The sequence below is a fragment of the Acipenser ruthenus genome, chromosome 14 (assembly GCF_902713425.1).
Source record: "Acipenser ruthenus chromosome 14, fAciRut3.2 maternal haplotype, whole genome shotgun sequence".
Lineage (NCBI taxonomy): Eukaryota > Metazoa > Chordata > Actinopteri > Acipenseriformes > Acipenseridae > Acipenser > Acipenser ruthenus.
In genome coordinates, this window is record NC_081202.1 from 22,945,077 (window position 1) to 22,966,846 (window position 21,770).

Here is a 21,770-nt window from a genome sequence, read left to right on the forward strand (position 1 = left end):
TGTAGATAAGGTCGTCTGCTAAGAAATAAATAATAATAATAAAAAAAAGTGTTATATATATTGGGTCGTCGTACACTGCAGAATATAGAATGTTCCAGAAATACTACAGACTAAAGTTGGAACTGAAGAAAGTTTCGACATTTCGATATTTGTATAACCTACCACATACCATTGAGAGTTTAATAGTTTAGGTGTATATATATATATATATATATATATATATATATATATATATATATATATATATATATATATATATATATATATACACACACTTAGAAACTATAAAACACTCAACGCCATGTTACTGACCGTCATTGGTATGGTTGTTTTCTGACAGCAGCGACCCTTGGGCGGAACAGTTCCCAACGCAACCAATCCCATCTGTTTGGTGCGATGGCTCGGATTGGCTTTCATGCCTTTCAATGACAACGAGATGTACCGCCTTCTTTTGACGATTCTCCAATTAGAATGGGAAAGGCGGTTATCTTCCAGCAGTGGCTTTAGCACCCAAGCAAGTACCGTACATTACAGTTTCAGAATTCAATCAATCTTGAAGTGGTGTGTTATAGATTGAAATGATCTTTTTCGGGGAATCCCGGTTTTTGTGCAGTAACGCTAATATTTTGACATATTGGAAATAAGAAGGCAACGCCAGAAGTCATATTCGTTGAATTAGCGGAGACTGAGGCATTTGTTACATTCCTGTTTACTAAATTTTGTATTATTATTTTATGCAGCCATGGCAAGAAGACCTGTACCTGAATACGGTGAAGACTTCAGCTTTGTCAGTCCCGTGGTCAAATATCTGCTCTTTATCTTTAACATGCTCTTCTGGGTAAGTTGTCTTATTCCATTTGAATTTTGAGATGTGTTCAGAATAATACAGTAATGCACATTCGAAATGAAAACACCAGTCAGTGCTTTTGCATTTAAAGAAACTTTGACCTGACGTTTTAAATTACCTGTAAATAAATGACGGACTGCACTGGTATGCCGTACTGATACGGTACGAACAAAAGATGATTGAAAATAGAAAACCTCGCCACAGCAACTACTAGTTTATATTCACCGCCTAGTACTGTTTTAAATACAATTAATTATGAATAGGTGGTTTCTATGTAAAAAGCTACCGATTCACATGCAATACAGTAGTTTCCTGTACACTTACCAGCCCATTTCTTTTTTTTTTTTTTTTTTACCTGTAATCAGTGTATACAGTTCCACATGACTGTGGGCATTCTGCAACTAGTGTACGCGCTTCATATTTAACGTGAGTTAAGGCGTAGAGTTGGCAGGCAGTGTCAATACAGTAGCAGTGCTGAACACACGATGCCGTGCATACAGAGTATACTGTACGGTGTAAGACATGATATAGGCTGATGACAGTGGCGTGCAATTAATTGAATTAGTCGTAAATACATACGATTTTCTTTTTTGAAGGAGGGTGTACATATTTTTGTTTCACACATAAAAACCAGTAATATATAACAAAAACTTGTCACAAATACCTGTACTGTATTTTAGAGACATGTTAATAAATGTGCTGTAATGTATAAACATTCACCGATGAACTTTATGTTTTGGATTTTCCAAACTGAAGATAAACCACAAGGGTTGTTTAAATGACACTTAAAACAAATGCTATCGCTTAAATCTCAGGGTTAAAAACGTCCCTTGTATTCATGTTCATCTGATCCATTCTAAATGGGCCTGGTGAACCATTTGAGAATTCCCAGAAATGGCATATAGTCTAGAATTGTAAACTTTGTTATTATAAAATTAATATGACGGTCCAGAGGTTAATACTACTGTACTACTACTAAGATAAGGTGTACTGCTTCATAGCCTCTTGGCTAAGATCAGTGGAGTTTGTTTTGTCATAGCCGCTGATCGGATAAGGCGAGGTAAAAGAAATGTAATAAGAACAGAGGTTTTTTTCTGGACGGATATATATATATATATATATATATATATATATATATATATATATATATATATATATATATAAAAATACTACTACTATATATAATGCATTGTACAATAAATATAAGAAATATATATAGTGCTGCTTTTCACGAAAAAGTCATTTGATAGGGAAGATATCATAAGTTCACAAACTGGATAGTAAAGTTTTGGTCTGGTTTTGATGAACTTGTGATTCATAATATGATGCATAAGCCAATTATTTAGAACTGTTACAGGCATTAGTAATAATTACCTGAAAAATGTCTGGTACTGTTGAGAGAAACTGGGCTTCAGTGACACTTGCCAGAGGAACAAAGCAAGCTTGGGATTTCTGTAATTTTTTTTATTTGAAATCCAAAATACAGCTTTTGTAATAATATTTTCTTCTGACCAGATTGCAGAACTATTGCACTCCGTTCAACAGTTTATGTAATGATATTCCCAACTGCTTAACCTTATAAAATATCTACCTTCTATTGTACAGTTATGAAGGCTACTAAAATGAGGGGCATTCAGAACAGAAAATAGGAGGCACTTTTTTACACAGAGAATTGTGAGGGTCTGGAACCTACTCCCCAGTAATGTTGTTGAAGCTGACACCCTGGGATCCTTCAAGAAGCTGCTTGACGAGATTCTGGGATCAATAAGCTACTAACAACCAAACGAGCAAGATGGGCCGAATTGCCTCCTCTCGTTTGTAAACTTTCTTATGTTCTTATGATCTAAACCATCACAGTTAACGATATGGCTAGCATTATGTAAGGCAGATCAGAATCTGTCTTTGTGATTTTTGTAGGTTTTGATGTCTGTTTCTTTTATATGACTGCAGTTTGCCACAGCAATTTCTTAGCACGAAAACAGGATGTATGACCAAACACATTTTTACTAACTTTGTGTAAAATATATACCATATACACAAACATAAAAACAATAATGGAATAACATTTTAAATTGCAGTTTATACATTTAAAGGGAGCTTCACAGTTTGTGTGTTCTTTGGACATTTTCTGCAGTTCTCAGGCATTCAAACTTCATTTAAACCCACTGTTGCGTAGCCCAAAGTGTATTCAAAATGATGATAATCAGGTTACACTAGACTGTGTGAACTGCAGTTTAATTGTTTTCTTGCTTTGGATCTTGACAAAAGTGGACCATGCTAGTAATTTTTACAACAGAAGATAATTATAAATTCTGTGTTACATTTTATTAAAGGGAAGTGATACCGTAATTAGAGCAGAACTGTGAATTAGGCTATGGCCAGATTGCATGGGTCAGTCTATAACTACAGTAGAGGTAATATCCATGTATTACAAATCAGTATTATATGATTCCAGTCATTATTTTATTTCCCTTAAGGATAGACTCTTTTACTTGCATTACAATAGGTTTTGTGCCTTGGGACAGGTAACATTTGTTTTGTAGTGTGCTAGCGGGTTTCCAGATTAATGAGAACATGCTACAGTAGAACCTATCCTATCCGGTTTTAATTGGTTCAAGGGGTCCATCGGATATGTACAAATATGTACCATTAGACATTTGTAATTTTTTTTAAATAATCAGTTATGGGCATCGAACATATAAAACTTATTTGAGTTAATTACTAATCATATATGCATTTTGATAGAAAATATAGTTCAGCAATACACCTTTAAAGAAATGTACTTGAGTCCCACAAAACCCTAATCCTTTAACCAAAGGCTGTGTGGTCCAGTGGTTAAAGAAACAGGCTTGTAACCAAGAGGTCCCCGGTTCAAATCCCACCTCAGCCACTGACTCATTGAGTGACCCTGAGCAAATCACTTAACCTCCTTGTGCTCCGTCTTTCGGGTGAGACGTAATTGTAAGTGACTGTGCAGCTGATGCATAGTTCACAAACCCTAGTCTCTGTAAGTCGCCTTGGATAAAGGCGTCTGCTAAATAAACAAATAATAATAATAAAGGCTGAAGTTGTGCGGAACAGCTAAGCAGAATTTGGTGTTGCCTAAACTTGCTTTGTGCTTTGCATTTGAGTCAGACATGCTTATTGTTGCATTGCAGTGTTTTCCTACACGCCCTCTTTTGAAACAGTTTGTGATCCCTGGGGACTTGTTCTAATTTAAGCCGGTCAGACCAAGTTCCCGTTGCAGGTCACTAGTTTGTAAACTGCACTGTATGCAAATTAAAGTCCCGTGCTTAACTACTGTTTCCATCTTGATATAGGGTATGGTTTGTTTTTGTTCACAAAAACACACATATTTAAATCTGATATGTGACTACTGGTGTGTGAAAATTTTGATTTGAATGTTGCCATAGAACAGGGGTTCTCAGACTTTTTCAGTTTGGGCCCCCCTTTTTGGGAAGAACTCGCGACCCCCAATTTCCATGCAAGTAAAATTTAAACATACACAGCTATATTTTTAAACTAATGAATGCTTTCAAAACATTTAAATCACACACTTAAGGTGCATTGGCAGTCAAAGACTAATTTAGTAATCTACACATTTTCAATTTCAAAAAACATTGAAATGCAAAAACATAATATATCCTACCTTTTCAGTAGTGAACAAAGGACTGCCAGGTGAGGCTCTATGCTGGTAATACACATTCGCAGATCATCTTCAACATTGAGACGGTTATGCTATTTGCTTTTGATTGCAACCAGATTCAAAAATTCTGACTCACAAAGGTATGTTGATGCAAATCACAAAGTAATTTGTTTTGGAAAAGTGAGCTTCAGGGTATTATCACATGATAAATCCACGAGCTTGTTGTGTACTGCTGGGATCAAGGCTGCATTTTTAACAGCATCTTCTTCAAATGGGTTTCTTATCCAAAGGCTACCTGTTGCTGTAACTTGAGGAAAATAATGCTGCAGCTGGTTTTGTAGGCCTTGCAAGTGTGACAGGACGATGTCCTTTATCTTCAACTCATAGAATTAATTTTCTCTGATGAAATCTATCATCAGAGAGAAAGTTTCAAAACTGCCATCCTGCACACGTGAACACCAGGTATTAAGTTAGCTTTTGAATGAATGCTTCGATCTTGTCATTCATAAAAAAGAAGGTTTGTATCCCATCCCTGTATACTTTTATTGAGCTCATTTAGCCAATCAAATACATCCGTGAGATAAGCAAGCATTGCAAGTCACTGTGAATCTTGGAGAAGCCCAGAACAAGGAATTTGTTGTTTCTCCAGAAAAACCACTGCTTCTCGTCTCAAACAAACGTGTCAAAACCTTCCCACGGGAAAGCCATCGTACTTCAGTATGAAACAGCAATTGCTGATGTTCAGAACCCATTTCTTCGCAAAGCACAGAAAACAACCCTGCATTAGTCAACCTTTGATGAAGTTCACCACTTTTACAGCCTCATCAAGCACCTTGTGAAGATCAGCAGGCATATTCTGAGCAGCTAAAGCTTCACAATGCACTGAAGAATGAGTCCAAGAAGCATTGAGTGCAACATGCTGAATTCGAGTCACCAGGCCACTGTTCTTTCCCATCATAGCTCTGGCACCATTAGTACATACACTGATCCCAGTCCAGTCCAGCATATTTAACTGTCTTAGAAAAAGTGGCATGAATGCTTTCCCCACTAGCAAATCTGTCTTACAAAAGCAAAGAGCTGTGCATTCCCTGACGATGCGATTCATCGAGTTGGACAGCAAAAAAGATCACTGTTTTTCACTTTCATGTAAAGCTGTTCACAAATGTCAGCAGCCATTTCATGAATGCAGCGTGCAACCGAATCATTTGAAAGGGGTATAACTTTTAATTTACTTGCGGAATCAGGTCCCAACATAATAGTTGCTATAGTGATTCAACAATGGTGTGGGGCTTACCGTTTTTTGCTATCCTTAAAGCCACCACGTAGGATGCATGGAGACAGTGGCACTGGAAGAATTTTTAAAGTTGGGTTGCTGAAAGCCATTGAACAACTGTAACCCCTGTATATGATGGAAGCCATGCAAAGCCAGCACCCCTAGTTCCAGCGCCCCTGCTTGGAAAGCTTTAGTATTCACACTGCTTGCTTGAAAAATGACATCCTGTTGTTTATTCACATTCATTAACTTCCTCTGGATGAAGTAAATTGGTTTGTACTTCAGGGAAGGATGCTTGGTTTCTTGGCGCATTTTTGAAGGCTTCATATTTTCATGAGCAAGTATTTCACCACAAAGAACACTACGGTTGCAGGTCAGTCACGGATACAACATATGTAAACCCCACCTCAATATTATTCGTCATATTTCCGACTTTTCGCTTTTGAAACATGACTTCCATGCTCACATTCCTCACTGGCCATCTTAGAAGCAGGCATTTTCAAATTACGATTACGAATTACGATTACGAAGTAGAAGGAGGTGAATTCTGTTCATAATCAATTAGCAGTGAATCCTCAGGTGAAGAATATGCCAGCCTGCCACTGAAAACTACAGTTCACTCTCGTACTACAGTATACAGTAGGTAGGATAACCACTGAAAACAGCAGACAAGTAAACTAATCCAATATACTGATATCTATATCTTTTCCATTTTATTCAGAAAAAGGACAGTATTTAATTAGATATCCTATGGTAGTCTGAAACAGTTGAAGAGCAGATGCCTGTCACATCCAATTTGTGTGTTTGTGTTCCGGGTGACACACACTTCAGTGTAGTGATTCGCTAGCTATCTGAATAAAACTAAACAACCATACAGTAGGTACTACAATGCACTGCAATCCAGTTTGGAGGTTGTCTGAATGTGGGGTTGTCTGAATGTCTGCTTTTTTCTTTTTAGGCTGTAGTTGATTTTAGGAATAACAATGAACTCCAAGCCCTTAGTAAATAAAACCTGTATTGTTTGTAAGGGACCACAGGTGGACCATTGCTTTGTAACACTGTGCCAATACAACATGATACTTTTATCTGAATGATGAATGGCGCTTTTCATCTATAATTTATTACCCTATATTAGCCTGTTATTTTGTTTAAAGGCATAATTCCTTATTGTAGCAGTGTTAAAATGCAGTTTAAAATCCCTGTTGAACAGCTTAACCCATATTGGTGTTTTTAAATAGAAATACATTTGCATGGATACGTGGTGTTTTATATTATCCAGGTACAATTCTATGATTCAGTTCTGTCTATATGTGGTTGTATTACAGCCAACGACATATGTTGCTCCCCCAAGTCAGTATGGACCAGTTGCTAATCCTGTAATTGGGTTCAAAAGTACTGTATTTCTGTTTTTATTGGTTCATTTTGAAAAATGTTTCTGCAAATGTATAGTCTTACCTAAATGTTGCAGTGGCTCCAGGTTAGCAATGAATGAGCTATTGAAGACAGTCTTCTGTCTTCAATCCATGTGAATGGACTGGGATGACTGGGTTTGTGGCCTAATGTAGTCTCTTCACCGATCTGTGCATTTGGATAAAGCTTTTCTAAATGCACTTAAAAGGTACTTGGAATGGATATGAAAAATCAGAGGTGTCGTAACTAGTGTAATTTAGACCACATGTACTTAAAGGTTAGAAATCATTTTGAGGGCTGTATTAATGCCACAGGGGTGCTTTAAAAGGTGACCAGGATGTGATGATTGAAATAAAAAAACATCAAAAATAATACATTAGTGTCAATAACTATGATGTTCCATGCCTATACCAAGTTGCTATTTACAGTTACATAAAATATGAACTTTGTCACCAGGGACTTTCTGAGGATGTTTTAAATTTCTTTTTGGTGGCCATTATGTTTTCGCTTTCAGTTTGAAAGTGGAAAAGTTACCCTTTCCATGTTAAAATGATAATGTAATGAGAATGGAAAGTACAGGAACAAACTCAAATTGACCTTCAAAAAGTACAGAGATAGTTTTCAAAATTTTAAGAGATTTCCTCGAATTAACAGTGACATGTTGTTTACTGTACAAAAAACCTTGGTGTCATTCTATAATCAGTCTGGCTAGTTTTAATTAAGAACTTGTTTTTGGGGGTCCGTCCACTCACTGCATCTATTCTACAGCAGTGCAGATCTGTACAATTTCAATTACATTATACTAAAGATAACCCTGCAAAGCTGAATAAGATTGAAGTACCTGTGCACTTTTTATTTTAAATGGTATAGCAGTATTCACTTGCAGACAGACAAAGACCCAGTATTCTGTCTAGGGCAAACCAGCCAACCAACCATGACCAAAATTAAAACAGGAATGAGCAACACAGCTCCCTACATGAAGTGCTGTTTTAATGGCTTTAGGTTACCAGACAAATAAAAAAGATGCCAAAGAAAATGGTTCCCATTTTACATTAAAATTGGCGGTACAAGTTGTGCATAACCATTTAACATTTTCAGTATAATAGGACTGCAAAGCAAATAAAATTAAAAAACAATATGCTATATTTCCTCAACATGAAGTATGAAGAATTGCTTGCAGTAGCATCAAAGAATGTAGTATTAGTATTGCTTTGAATTCTTGCTCTAATATATTTAGAGAGGGGGTTATATTTTCCATTTAACCTACTGAAGGGTAATTCCATGTCACTGAATAAAAGGTGCTATTGATGAGCAAAACAAATGATCTAGAAGAATGTACTCATGTTTTATTACCATAGGTTTTATTGAAGTATGTGGCATGTGTCTCAAATAACCAGTCAATAAAACTGAATTGTGATTACAAAGTTTTGAACCTTTGCCCTCCACAAATACCATGACATTCTCATCACCTTACAGTAGAAATGGTATCAGAATAGTGAATAAAAAAAGCAATTCAGGGCTTGGCAAACAAGGCAACACTTGTACAGTATAGCTACTTTTTGTTTCTTAAAAGACACACGCCCTATTCTGGACAACAGTTGTTTGTCTTGCACTGCAACAGGATATTTCTGTCTGAGCTGAAGGCCTTTGTATCTGTCGGTTCCAAAGTGTACAGAAGTCAGTAAGCTCCAGCCCCTGTCTTGCTTGGAATGCACCCACCTGTCATAAGTGAAAGCTGCATGACAGGTTCTGACAGGCTTAGCAGTTTCCAAATTCCAATAAAGCATAAAGAATATTACACCCACACCATTAGTTGCAGTATGACGTTGTTATTATCATCAATTCAATACTGTTATTTCTGACACAAGGTGATACAGGGCCAAAACAACTGAGGGCAAGAAGAAACAGATTTTTATATATCAGGTCAACTGCAACAAACCAATGTTGATAGAGGAATGGTTGGAAATGTGGTAGCACATGTTTTTACTGTATAAATAATAGTTGCCTTCTTTTCTTTACAGGTGATTTCAATGGTCATGATTTCAATTGGAGTTTACGCCAGAGTAATGAAGCATGCAGGTGGGTAATATTGTCTTTATTAACAGTAGTTATGATCAGACTAGTTATGATTTTTTTTTTCTAGGTTCCATTTGATACTTGAGAGATCATACTTACTGTACAAATACAAAGCCCTCAAACACTGTCCAATACTTGTTGGAGGGTTGCGTAATCTATCTGCCGTCTTCATGTACTCACAGTACAATCAAGAGCAAAGTTACAATGAAATCTCTCTCTTACAACCATCAAATAGACTAACAAGGATATCCATGCTCGAGAGTGGCCCTAATAGAGCATGAAGTTGAGATTTCAGGTTTAACGGAGTGGCATTATGGTAAGCTAGTGTTTCAAGATGATCACAAGGAGGGAGTTCACTATATAAATCCTATTGGACCTATAATGCAGGGACTTGGCAGTGGCCAGCAGCAGTTGTGGGTGAATACTGTAGCTGCTTCAGTCCTGTGTTGGCAAGAGTGAGTGGCATAAACAGTGCCATTGTAATGGTCTAAACAAGGACCAGTGGGACTTTTCTGTTATTGGCTGAAGCAAAGTGTATTATCTGGCAATCATGTTGATGTGGCTGGGCCGTGCTTATTTCTGGCTGTTCTCTTGTCAGAAACCTTTGCACAGATATCAGAAGTCCTTGGGCAGAGACACTGAGAATTTGGCAGGACATTCTGCACCATTTTTCCTTACAGGCCCACAGATTAGACCGCATATGCCTTGGGGTGTTTAAAGCAGCATTTCTTTTCATCAATGGTATGTGAAGCTTTAGGGTGTGAATATATATTTTGACATCATCATGCCTCTGGTGTTCTCTTTTACATGGTGTATGGGAGTTTACCAGATTTAAACTATGACTTCCTTTACCTTATTATATTCAACTGCACTTATACAGTACAGTCTGCATACTTTTAGTCTTCATTTTCTGAATTACAGAAAATGCTGCTGGCCTATTTGGATAGGATAGCTTTTTTCAGTTATGCCCAGATTCACTGATTACATGTACCTCAGGAGAAAAATATCCTAATACCTTTTTGTTCACCTGGGTGTTTGTGCTTAATAAGTCTAATTGAAAGCAAATATATTAGGTTTTGTAATCCCCCCTAGCTTGTTGATTGCATTTCCCATACATTGTATGTCACTCACTAATTGAATGTATTTGTACTCATACACTTTCCTAGAAAAACTAACCTACCAGGAATTGATTTGATTTACTGTGAAATCAAGCACAAAACGACATGCTCGCTCTTTGACTCGATACAGGTTTATAGAACACTCCTTAATGGGATTCTGTAGCCAACTAATTCCATTTGGAGATTTACAATGTGATGCAGCAGACTGAGTGCTAAATATTTAACCACACCATGCACTTACAGTGAATACAGTTAAGGTCTAACCTTTTCAGTTTGTGAGTTTATGTGAAATTTTAAAGAAATAAACAAGTAATTAAACACCATAAAATGTAATGATATATACAGTAGAGGTGATCATTTTCACGTCAGAAAGGATGCTTTTTTTTGCTAAGTCCTGCCTTTACAGTGGCATTATCTTCTCCTACAGTACATTTTACAGTAGTATATGCCCTCTTTCTTGCATTTGGTTTCATTGACACAACATAATACAGTACATGATATCCATTTTCAAACATTTTGTTCACAAAATACTGTTATTCTTATCTGTACTGTACCATATGCCTTTTTAGAGGACCACATATCTCAGAATATACTGTATTAGAAATTTTGCTTGGGATTTGTAAGGGTGGATAGAAATGCTTCAGAAATCACTTATTGTCCTGTCCTTGATTGAAAGCCATAACAGTGTGTTCCATAAATTCATTTGGCCTTAACATCTTACATATATAATTTACAAACAAACTTGACAGCATGATTAACTGTAATAGTCCAAAGAATAGGAATTAGGATTTTGGCATCATAACCATTGACTTAAAGGGATACTTAATCAAAAACCATTTTTACCAGAGTGAGTTGGGGAAGCATATCAATGTTGCACAGGCAACCTATTGGCTTCAGTAGACCGCGCAACACTAACATGCATCTCTACCTTACTTCCTCGCTATCAGCCTTGAAGTGTTTTCATAAGCAATTTTCCCTGGAATAGAAAGCACGGCAAACAGTTGAGAATCATAAGACAATAACAAATGAGGAAATTGCAGACTATATGATTTGAATTGAATGAATTGTTATTGGTAAGACATACTGGAACAGTAATATCTCTGCTTTTCATTCTAAAGATATGTTTTTTTTTTCTTTTGCAGAAGCTGCTATGGCATGTCTAGCTGTAGACCCTGCAGTCATGTTAATGGTCATTGGAGTATTAATGTTTCTAATAACTTTCTGTGGGTGTATTGGCTCTGTACGAGAAAATATCTGCCTCTTACAAACGGTGAGTTTTAAAATGAGATGCACTGCAGATAGTCCATTCAATTATCACTAGAACTAGAAAGGCAAATCTGACACTCCAACAGATCACTGTGGCTCAGGTAAAGTTAGCACAAGGTCCTCATGTCAGAATGGCAATAGGAAACCCTTCCCTGCTTGCCTTTCATGACCTTAGAAAGAAAGACATCTCCATCTTAAAGTGTTACAGAACACTCTGCAAAGTTTACAGGAAATGCATTGCAGTATGTTACCTTTTGTTGTGTCCGGTGTTGACCGCATCACAGTGTTTGCCAGGAGAAAAAAAAAGTCTTCTGAGGACTGCAGTGTATCCAGATCACACTCTCTCCCACAACAATGCAGGTTTTCTGTTCCCACGATACGCTGCTCATTTCAATTAGAGCGCAAGCAGGGTTGCAGGAAGCAGCATGAACTACATACACCGGGGTGTTTAGTAGAAAATATCTCTCTTCTGGTGAACATCCCCAAGTTGAAAAAAAGGCATGGTTATTTACCTCTGATGTGTGAATAAAACACTTTCAAAACTATTGTGAACATGTTAAAAATGCTGCAGGGGGTTCATGCTGCAGGGGGTTCTGTAACACTAAGTGTTCTGCAGGAATTGCATTAAATTAACCCACTGTGTCTGTGCTATGCAGATGGCATGGTGTGTACTCCTATAGAAAGGACTGTGTGACAAAAGATTTCTGATGCCTTGTATATTGACAGTAGGGTTTAAACACATTACAGTGTGGCAGTGGAATATATCCTGCATTTTACATGAGCTGAGTACTCCCTTGCATTCAGTATTTCCTGGAATGCCCTTTAATGCACAGTTATTCTAATGGAGACCATCTAAATAGAATTTGGCAGCAAATATATGCAAATTATGTTTTTTGAGGAATAAATAAAGGATCAAACTGGGTGTATCCTTTAAAGCTAAGACCAGCATATGGGCTGTTACTATGTGATCAGCTGAACTAGTAATGCTTACATAAACAATTGTGTGGGTCAATGTTGTTCTTTTTCCAAAATAATGAATGTTATTTTTCAGCAAAACAGGAGACTGATAATTTTAACATGCTTTAACACTAATGAAACTCAACTTTGTAGCCATGCAGCTTGCTCAAACAAATCACATTTGCTGTTTGAAAGTCTTAAAACAATAAAAATCCTTATTAAGTGATAGGCTTTTTCCTTTTTCAGTTTTCCATCTGTTTGACCATAATCTTTCTGCTGCAGCTGGCAGCTGGAGTCCTGGGATTTGTCTTCTCTGATAAGGTACAGGTTTTCATTACCCTCATAATCAGATTAAAGGTGCCTTGTTCCCTAGTTGATGTCTGTAATGGACGCCTCTATTAAGTTTGCAGGGTCCCTGCTTCTGCAGAAACATCAGCCTCTGAATGTATTTTTTTTAATTAGCTTCCTCACTATATATCACTCTGATGACAATCCTATTGCATTCTGAAATTGCAGTGGCTGCGCAAAATTAGACTTGTGTGATTAGACCTAGTTGCATCCTTTTATTATACACTTTCTATACAGAATGTGGCATCCATATATTTATTTGGTGAAATCCAAGAGGGGGTTGGAGAGTGCTGCTTGCTAGTTAAAAATCCACACAGTCCACTGTTCGTCAAGGTCAAAATACTGCAAAGACTTGAATTGCTAATGCTAACACGTATAAGCAAACTGTCTGTATTATTACATCTTGGATATCTAGTATATAACAAAGCAAACATAACATTAGTTTTCCTCTCTGCAAAAAATATGTAGTAAGCTTGAGATCAGTTAAATACTGAGACCAGCTTATCACCAGGACCTTTTTAATGTAATAAATAATGGAAAATGGAACTCCAGATCTTGTAAAAAGTAATTGTATATATTTTGACTATAAATAGTAATACGATTCAATTTGTGTCTCAGTGCAAAGTGTGTCATTGAGAAGTAATATTGTGTAATACTGAAAAAATGTTGTTTACTATTTACAATAAGTAATTTATCAGTTTTTTTAAATGAAAACAAGAAAAGTAGTGACCTCCAATATGTCCCCCAAGAAAGAAATGTTTGCAATTGTCAGCTGTAGTTTGCCTTGCCTTTTAGCTCTTTAATCTTGAATGCATGTGAGGGGAACAAGAGTTTTCAATTAACTCATTTCTTTGCTTTCTACTGCCCCCTGCTGAGAGATTTAATAGAAATTTATTAAATCTCATTTTATTGTAAATGTGATGTCCCCAATATTACTGATTTAATTCATCATGCAAATTAGAGGTCTGCTCTGGCTTAAATTTAAAACCCGATCCGAACCCGACCCAACCAAACAAAATCTGAACCCGACCTGAGTCTGAGACCTTTGAAATATTTGCATACCCAACCCGGCCATCTCCACAAATATATTCCTAACATACACTATTGCAACTAAGTACCTTCAGTATAGACCGAGTATTCCTGGTTTCCAGTTAAAATGTAAATAAATAAAGAAAAAATCACTCTCAGTTAAGCATATCTAATTTTCTTCTTTTCCTAGTAATCCAACACTGCATGATTTAAAAGAAGACAGCAACAGGCTTCTTGCATACTCATTTTGGACAAGCCTATATCATATCAAACCGCTAAATTAACGTTCAACAACAAATACTACACCACAACTATGGCTTTTAAAACAGCTACAGGATGAATACTTCAGTGTGCCTCTGCAGAGATGAATGTCCTGTCTTTTTGCAGTCATATTTCATTAATATTTTGCAAGATTTGCATTGTAGAAAGCCACATGGACTTTTATTATCGCTGAACACAACAATGTTGTAATTTTTCCAAACGGAACGTTCCAGTGCTACACATTCTTCTGTTGATAGTTTTTTTTTTTTTAAACTCCATCAGCCTATATACAGATGAACCCGCTTTATATCATGATGTCATGCAGACATAATTCGTGATATAAAGGGGGTCATGATATAAACCGGGTTTCAATTTGCCTATGACAGCACATTACGAGTGCGAGAAAAAAAGAAAAAAAAACTAACGTTGAATTAAAGAGCCGTGTTTCAATACTGTACATTTAATCATTCTTTACATTTAAACAAATGCATAGTTTACTACAGGGCAAATACATTTTGCATCATTAACTGGAACAAAACAGCATTAGTATAAGACTATTAAAATTTGTTAACGTTGGTGTTTTGCAACTGAACTGTATCCTGTTAAGACCACCCACGCAGCATTTGTTGACAGGCTGCACAAAATGTCAGTTTATCAGCCAAGATGATTATTGATTGTTAGTTGCGTTGGAAATTAATTATATCCTGTGGTTACTTAGTAAAGCCCAGCAACGCAACATTTGACAGGCTGCACAAAACGAATAAGATGATATTAAGAGAGGTCATTTCTCAAAGAACCTATGGTGTATGGCGAGTGGTTTTTCAAAAATCGTGAAGCAGGAAGTGAGTTTTACGAAGCACTTGCACACAGAGAAAGAAAGAAAATACTCACTTAAAATTAAAAATGCTATAATCCACTCATTGATAACACTAACCCGACCCGACCCGACCTGATCACGAACCATAATATACAAACTACCAACACTTGTTGTCAGGGTCTGTCGGGCTCGGATCTTGTAGAAAGGCTCTAATGCAAATGGTATCCCTGACATATGTGACGAAAATAATCTGCATCTCTCTGTTGAAAGATAAATTGTAGGCATCATGGGTAAGACAGATCTGTCAGACTGTATAAGACCGATAGTAGATAGTTGTCAGGTACTTTTGTATCAAAGACTGCACATATTGCTGATTTAAGTTGGACATCAGGATTCATGATTTACTACATAGGTGAGACAGTTTGCACAAGAACATTGTCACTGAACATTATCACAAATGAGATACCACTGTCTATGAGTTATGCCTCCTTAATATTAAAAGTTGAAATGCTTATGTCTGAACTGTGATTTTGGCAATGACTTGGCTTTGCTACCTTGTGTATTAACTGCTGCTTTATTCTGTCTGACAGGCGCGGGGGAAAGTGAGTGAGATTATCAACAATGCCATCATTCATTACAGGGATGACCTTGATCTCCAAAACCTAATTGATTACGGACAGCAAGAGGTAAAGAAACCATGTATTAGTCAGTGCAAAGAAAAGAATATTAGACAAGCTGATATTACAATTGTTTTATTTTTGTACAAATGCAATTTATTTCACATTTAACAGGAGGATATGTAAAGATCACAAATCATTTTCAAGAATGGGCAGTTTTTATTTCCAATCATGTTATAAATCAGTTCTTAAGTGATTTGTTTATTCTGTTAAAACATTTATACAATAAATAATGTATTGCTTTCCTTGGAGTGACCGCCTAACATGTTTTTATTGGACCTCCTTTGTAGTAACTAGGCTAGTAAATGACAGCCATTGATCATAAAGTAGTAAATTAATTAGCTGATTACAGTTTATTACCTATATCTTCTTCTAGAACAGGGGCAGCCAACTTTTGGTCCTCCGGTTCATTCCTTTGCAGGACTTTGTCCAGGTCTATTAGGGTTTTTCCATTTTTATTTATTTTTTATTTTGTTTCTTTTAACTAGGGCAAAGATTCAACACTAAGAAGTAGCTGTAGCTAACATTATGCTTGCCCTGCCTTTCAGGAAGGCTGTTACTGTTTCACTTCTTTAGTCATTTCACCCAGCAGTGTCTTTGAAGTCTACCATGTTTCTGGTTGCAAAGCACGTCAGTCTATAGAGGAATCATCTGACTGGTTAATGACAGGGAAAAAAGTTCTGATAGGGGTGCAGGCAATATTACTGTCCAGGTGAAATGGCTAAAGAAGTGTTGCAAACAGATTTATTTAACCTAGTGAAGTACCAGATATATTATCAGAGTAAATGTTCCTCACAGCCCAGTTTCACAGCAGGCTCTGCAACTTATGGGTGAGGTGAGGTATAAAAACAGTGGTTCCAGTTCTCAACTCTGACCAACAGCCTTCTGGATACCTTTTTTTTATATAATTAATGAGAATAAGATTATGTACATGACTACAGTCTGAGATTCTTATCAGGGCTCACTTATTTTTCCAGTTCAGCTGCTGCGGTGGGATATCGTACAAGGACTGGTCTCAGAACATGTACTTCAACTGCACTCCTGACAATCCCAGCAGGGAGCGCTGCTCTGTCCCGTACTCCTGCTGTCTCCACCCGGAAGATGAGGTAAAGGCTGAGCCTGAAATAAGTTACCTAATTGTAATGCTTGTAATTCTAAATCAAAGAGCAACGGCACAGAGTTTGGAGGACATGTTTCCACTTATCCAGTCCATAAGCAGTACTCAAAAACACATCACTGAAACATTGACCCAGGTGGGTGTAGTGTTGTGCCAGGTAATGAAAGCTGAGGGAACAAACACACAATAGTAAAACCATTCCCTGGTTTATAAGGTTCATGTATAACTAGGGCTTGCACTTTTTGGTTTTACTGTAACTGATTGTAACCTGTAACCACCCCACCCTGATAAAACAGTGACGATAAACCACAGAAATGTATCGTCAATTTATTTTAAAAAACGTAATCATACTATTTTTTGCAGCGGGCCGACAGTATGGAAAGGCATTGTAACAGTCCAATCATCATTTTTGCATTGTGCAGATGGTACAATACGTTTGTATATGATGGAAACACAGGCGTACTTATCGTTGATTTTAAAACTGAACCGTGTGTTTTGTGAAGCTACAATGGTGTGTAAAACAAAATCAGTTAGCTGGTATGTAAAGGAAAATGAGGATTTGGTTAAAGAAACCATAAATGGAAAGACAGAAATAGTATGCAAGTACTGTACTGTAGAGTTGTAATTCCTGAGAAAAGTTACATAAATATACATAGTTTACCTGCGTGGGATCTGTTTACCTTTGTTCAGTTTGCAATGGGACTTGGGTTTTCTGTCCTCAATCCTACTCGGCAAAAATAAAAGAATAAAAAATTCAAGCCCTATGTATAATGCAACCACTGGAGGTCAGTACTTAAATGCCAGTTGCTGTTAACATCCATGCAGATCAGTACCATTCAAAAAATCATTAAGACATCAGGATGGCAACCTGTGTATAACATAGCTTCAGTGGTAGCGTCATCACAGTGTATTAACTTGTAGTACCTGCCTCTTCTAGCATGTAGCACTGTAATGTTTTAGCAGTTGTAAAAAGATGTGCTTCTTTTAAAAATCTATAAAAAAAGAAAACACTGTGCTTCTTTCTGCAGGCTGTGATCAATACAATGTGTGGCCAGGGAATGCAGGACCTGGATTACTTGAAGGCAGGAGTGTTCATCAACACCAACGGCTGCATCGACAAGCTGGTGAACTGGATCCATGGGAATCTCTTCCTACTGGGAGGGATAGCGCTGGGCCTCGCCATTCCACAGGTAAACAGGAAAGCTTCTTACCAGAGCAATTGCACCAAACTTCAGGATTCTTTACCTTCCTTGGGAACTTCAGGTTTATTTATGCTGTAGTGTATTATGTATTTAAAATATATAGACTTTTGTTTTGTCACCCTATGGTGAATGCCATTCATTTCAAGAAAGCTTTTCCCCCTTGAATATGTTCAGTTTTGACATTGATCTGAAGAAAAACGAAACCACCAAAACTAGTCCAACCTTGATTTTATTTGTTTCTTTATCCACACAGTTGGTTGGGATCCTTCTCTCCCAAATACTGATCAACCAGATAAAAGACCAGATAGAGTTGCAACGGTACAACCTGCAGCACCGATCGGATCCCTGGAGCTGACGTGGCGAGCGCTGCTTGAGAACACTGTGAGCACTGTCAGGGGGGTGCTGTTGGAGACTGCTGTACTTTTTGTTAAGATTAACTTTTCAGTACAGAGGTTTGTTCATTCGGCTATGCCTAGAAATTAAAATTCAGTGTTGAAGGCTCGGAGTCACAAAGGCTATGAAGGCTGTGCAGGGTGGGGACAAAGTCCCTGTTCAAAGCCACTATTCTGCTATTGGTAGGTGTCGATGCACTTGCACCTGTGGTTGGTGGCAGTAGTTGATATTTCACATGGAACAATATCTCCCACCCTAGTACACAAAAAGACTATTTCAATAAGCTTGGCAACATACAGTTTGTCAGACACTTTTCTCAACTCTTCAATTTGAAATGTAAATTAAAAAGTAAAAATGTTCTTATGGTGTTTTACATTTACCTCACCCTGTACTATATATACATGTATTTGGCTTATATGTATACCTATACATACACAGTAAGTGTATGTATGTAGTATATTAATTTGAGGCATGCTGGTGATCAGAGATCTGAATATCAAACGTGTGCTGACCCTCTATTCACTGTAGATCAATGACACAAGAGAGGAGTTGTTCTTGATGTCTGGATTTGTTTACCTACTTGTGTTCCGTGTGACATCGATATTAGAATAGTGGTTGTTTGTGAACCCTAGGTCCATTAAATATCAGCACTCCCAAAAGGGTTACATAGCACTGTATGATACTGAATATTTTAATACTTAGTCTATTCATAAAAACATTGAAAAACCTGATATTTTAAAAGAGGAACCATCTGTTACACTGATGTTTATTTAAAAGACCCAGTTTAAAAAAATAAATAATGCAGCTCATTATGGATAAGTTGTTTTCTTTTTTACTTTCCTTACTCAGCTGGAAAAAATGGGAACATACTTATTTATGTAATGTGGATACAAATTGAAAATGACAATCAAATAACATTGTAATGGGCAAGAAAGAAAAGGGAAGGGTCTGTAAGCACTAGACCAGTGCATTGTATTATTCTGTGACACTTTACAGTACGTGCCTCTTCAAGGTTATAATCTTTAGTGCTTTTATATGAACTAATTGGTAGGCCTGGGGTCCATTTTATGTCAAAGAAAATAAATTGCTAATGGTACTAAACTAGTACAGTAACAAGTAACCCAAAGTGTTAATTTAAGGACTAAAAACTGTGCCTGCTACTTGAGTAGTAATTTTGTAACATTGACAGATTTTTCTTTCATAAAAAAATAAATAATGCAAATTGTACTTTAGTTTGCTCCTTCCTACACAGTCTGGGCACAAAATGAAGAGGCACTTGCTACAATATTTCTGATTTTCTATAGAACAAGTACTCCTTTAAGTGCCTAAAATGCATATGGTGAGATTATAAGGATTTTATTTAGATTTTAAAATACTATGAAATCCTAATAGATTTAAAATGATAATTCAGTTATTAATTTAAGGTGTCTTTTATGTCGTTGATGTACATCTGTCTTTTATCTGTACAAGGCTATTAAATATATGTGCTTTGCAACAGTATTGTAAAATCTTACTGTTTTTTTGCTTGAATTCTGTTATATTGGTTATCAGGTGTTGTAGAAGGTGTTAATTTGATTATTTTTGTAATTCTGTCTGTATCTGGTATTAAAGTGGAATTATTAAAGGGGAAAATCGATCACTGTATATAAAAAAGATCCTGTTTGTATCTATGAAATATATGGCTTAATGAACATAATATTGTCTGCATCTGAAACCTGTAGATTAGGTTGTTCACCAAAACATGTGTCAGTGCAGTGGTATAAACTAAGTGCCCTCCTACAGTAGCAGAGTGTGTCGGTAAATGTTTTTTTTTTTTAAAGTCACTTTTATCTGGCAGTTTTATATAGTATATCGGACCAAACCAGAAAAAATATAACCGTCTATGTTTTAAAGGACTGTGAAAAAGGGTCTGTCCACAATTTACAAGTTATGAAAGTTCTTGTTTCATTCACTTGAAGCAGAGTTAGAAACTCACACAGCTCTGCTTCCCACAATGACATTAAATGATAAGGACTTTGGGCAATCAGGAAAATGTTAAATAAACTGTTCCTCCCCTTTAATTCCTTTAAAATAGTAAAGACTATTTCATAGTAAAGCCTCAGGTGGGGCGTTATTCATGCTGTGATGTGTGATCGGTTCTGACTAGATAGCGGATTGCTCAAATTCCTGGTACCTGGTCATTTCAGTAATAACTAAACAATGGGGCATTTTGAAACGGTTCTAGTGTGAGTTTTTAAGCCTGCTTGAAGGGTAGTTGGCAGCAGTTTGGTCTTCCACATTTACAACGGACAAAAAATATAAAAAACTTGGTATCATTTAAAGTGGTTGTCTTTCCATTATGTGATTTAACACAATGTTTTTCATTGTAAATGATTGTTGAGATTTTTTATTTTATTTAATGTGTCGTCTGTTTTTTAAACAATGGCTTACTCTTCTTTTACATAGTTTTTAAAGTATTTTTGTGGTAGGTGCTTCAAAACCTATTGGTTTAAATGTGTAGGGCATAACTCATACCAATAAAGTATTTCAAAATAATTTATTATTTCACAGCACATTGGTTTTTGCACATGCAGATTGCATCACAATACTGTACCATTTTGCATATGGTAAAGCTTTTTAGTGTAATTATATTAGTTTGATACAGGTCAGAAATAAGTAGAGTGGTGAAGGGGAGAAGCAATAAAAGGACCAGAATAACAAACAAATAACAAACTTGTCAGATCATCAGTGAAGATTCCCAGGAAGATAAACTCCAAGGTCTCTGTTTACAAAGGCATGTGCAGGGGCACATTTTCTGAGAGGAATGAAACAATGGAATAAACAAGTAAGAAACCACTAACCCTAGAATTACAATATAATTATGGCACTGCTATACTTATATAGTGACTTTTAATATGTACCAGATAACAACAACTGAAAAGTTAACCTGCTTGTTTATGGCATTTATGCACTGTTAGCAATGTCTCATTACACACTACATAATTCAAATGCAACTCCAGGGCTAATGTCTGCCTTCAGAATCTTACATCGAAGTACACTCTTTACCACTTCCTAAATATAAAATCCCAGCTATTATCGGTTACCTAGGGATATCTTTGGTCTGAAACTTAAAATGCAAAATCATGTAGTCGCATGACTGGTGTGCATGAATGCATTTATAAAACTTAATCGGTTAAAGCTAACTTGTTTGAAGTATACAGTTCAGCATTTAATCAGTTAAAAGCCCTTGTTTAAATACATTAAAATAAACAGCAGCTTCATTAAAGTTTTTTTTTTTATAAGAGAATTTGTAATCTTGTGTTGAAATGAAATGTAACACAACCCTCTTAAGAA

At 36.5% G+C, this 21,770-nt stretch overlaps 1 protein-coding gene across 2 annotated transcripts; it reads left to right on the plus strand.

Moving 5' to 3' along the window:
• The first annotated feature begins 495 nt into the window (after nt 1-495).
• On the plus strand, nt 496-20,972 carry LOC117420060 (tetraspanin-33-like). Of its 2 annotated transcripts, none has more exons than XM_034033574.3 (8): nt 496-838; nt 9,198-9,255; nt 11,513-11,640; nt 12,876-12,914; nt 15,639-15,734; nt 16,703-16,831; nt 17,871-18,032; nt 18,298-20,972. In XM_034033574.3, the coding sequence occupies exons 1-8, from the start codon at nt 743-745 to the stop codon at nt 18,397-18,399; spliced, it is 810 nt and encodes a 269-aa protein (XP_033889465.1). In that variant the 5' UTR covers nt 496-742; the 3' UTR covers nt 18,400-20,972. The 2 variants fall into 2 exon arrangements, with proteins under 2 accessions (XP_033889465.1, XP_033889464.1); XM_034033573.3 differs by having other exon boundaries at nt 497-838; nt 12,840-12,914.
• Nucleotides 20,973-21,770: the final 798 nt, after the last annotated feature.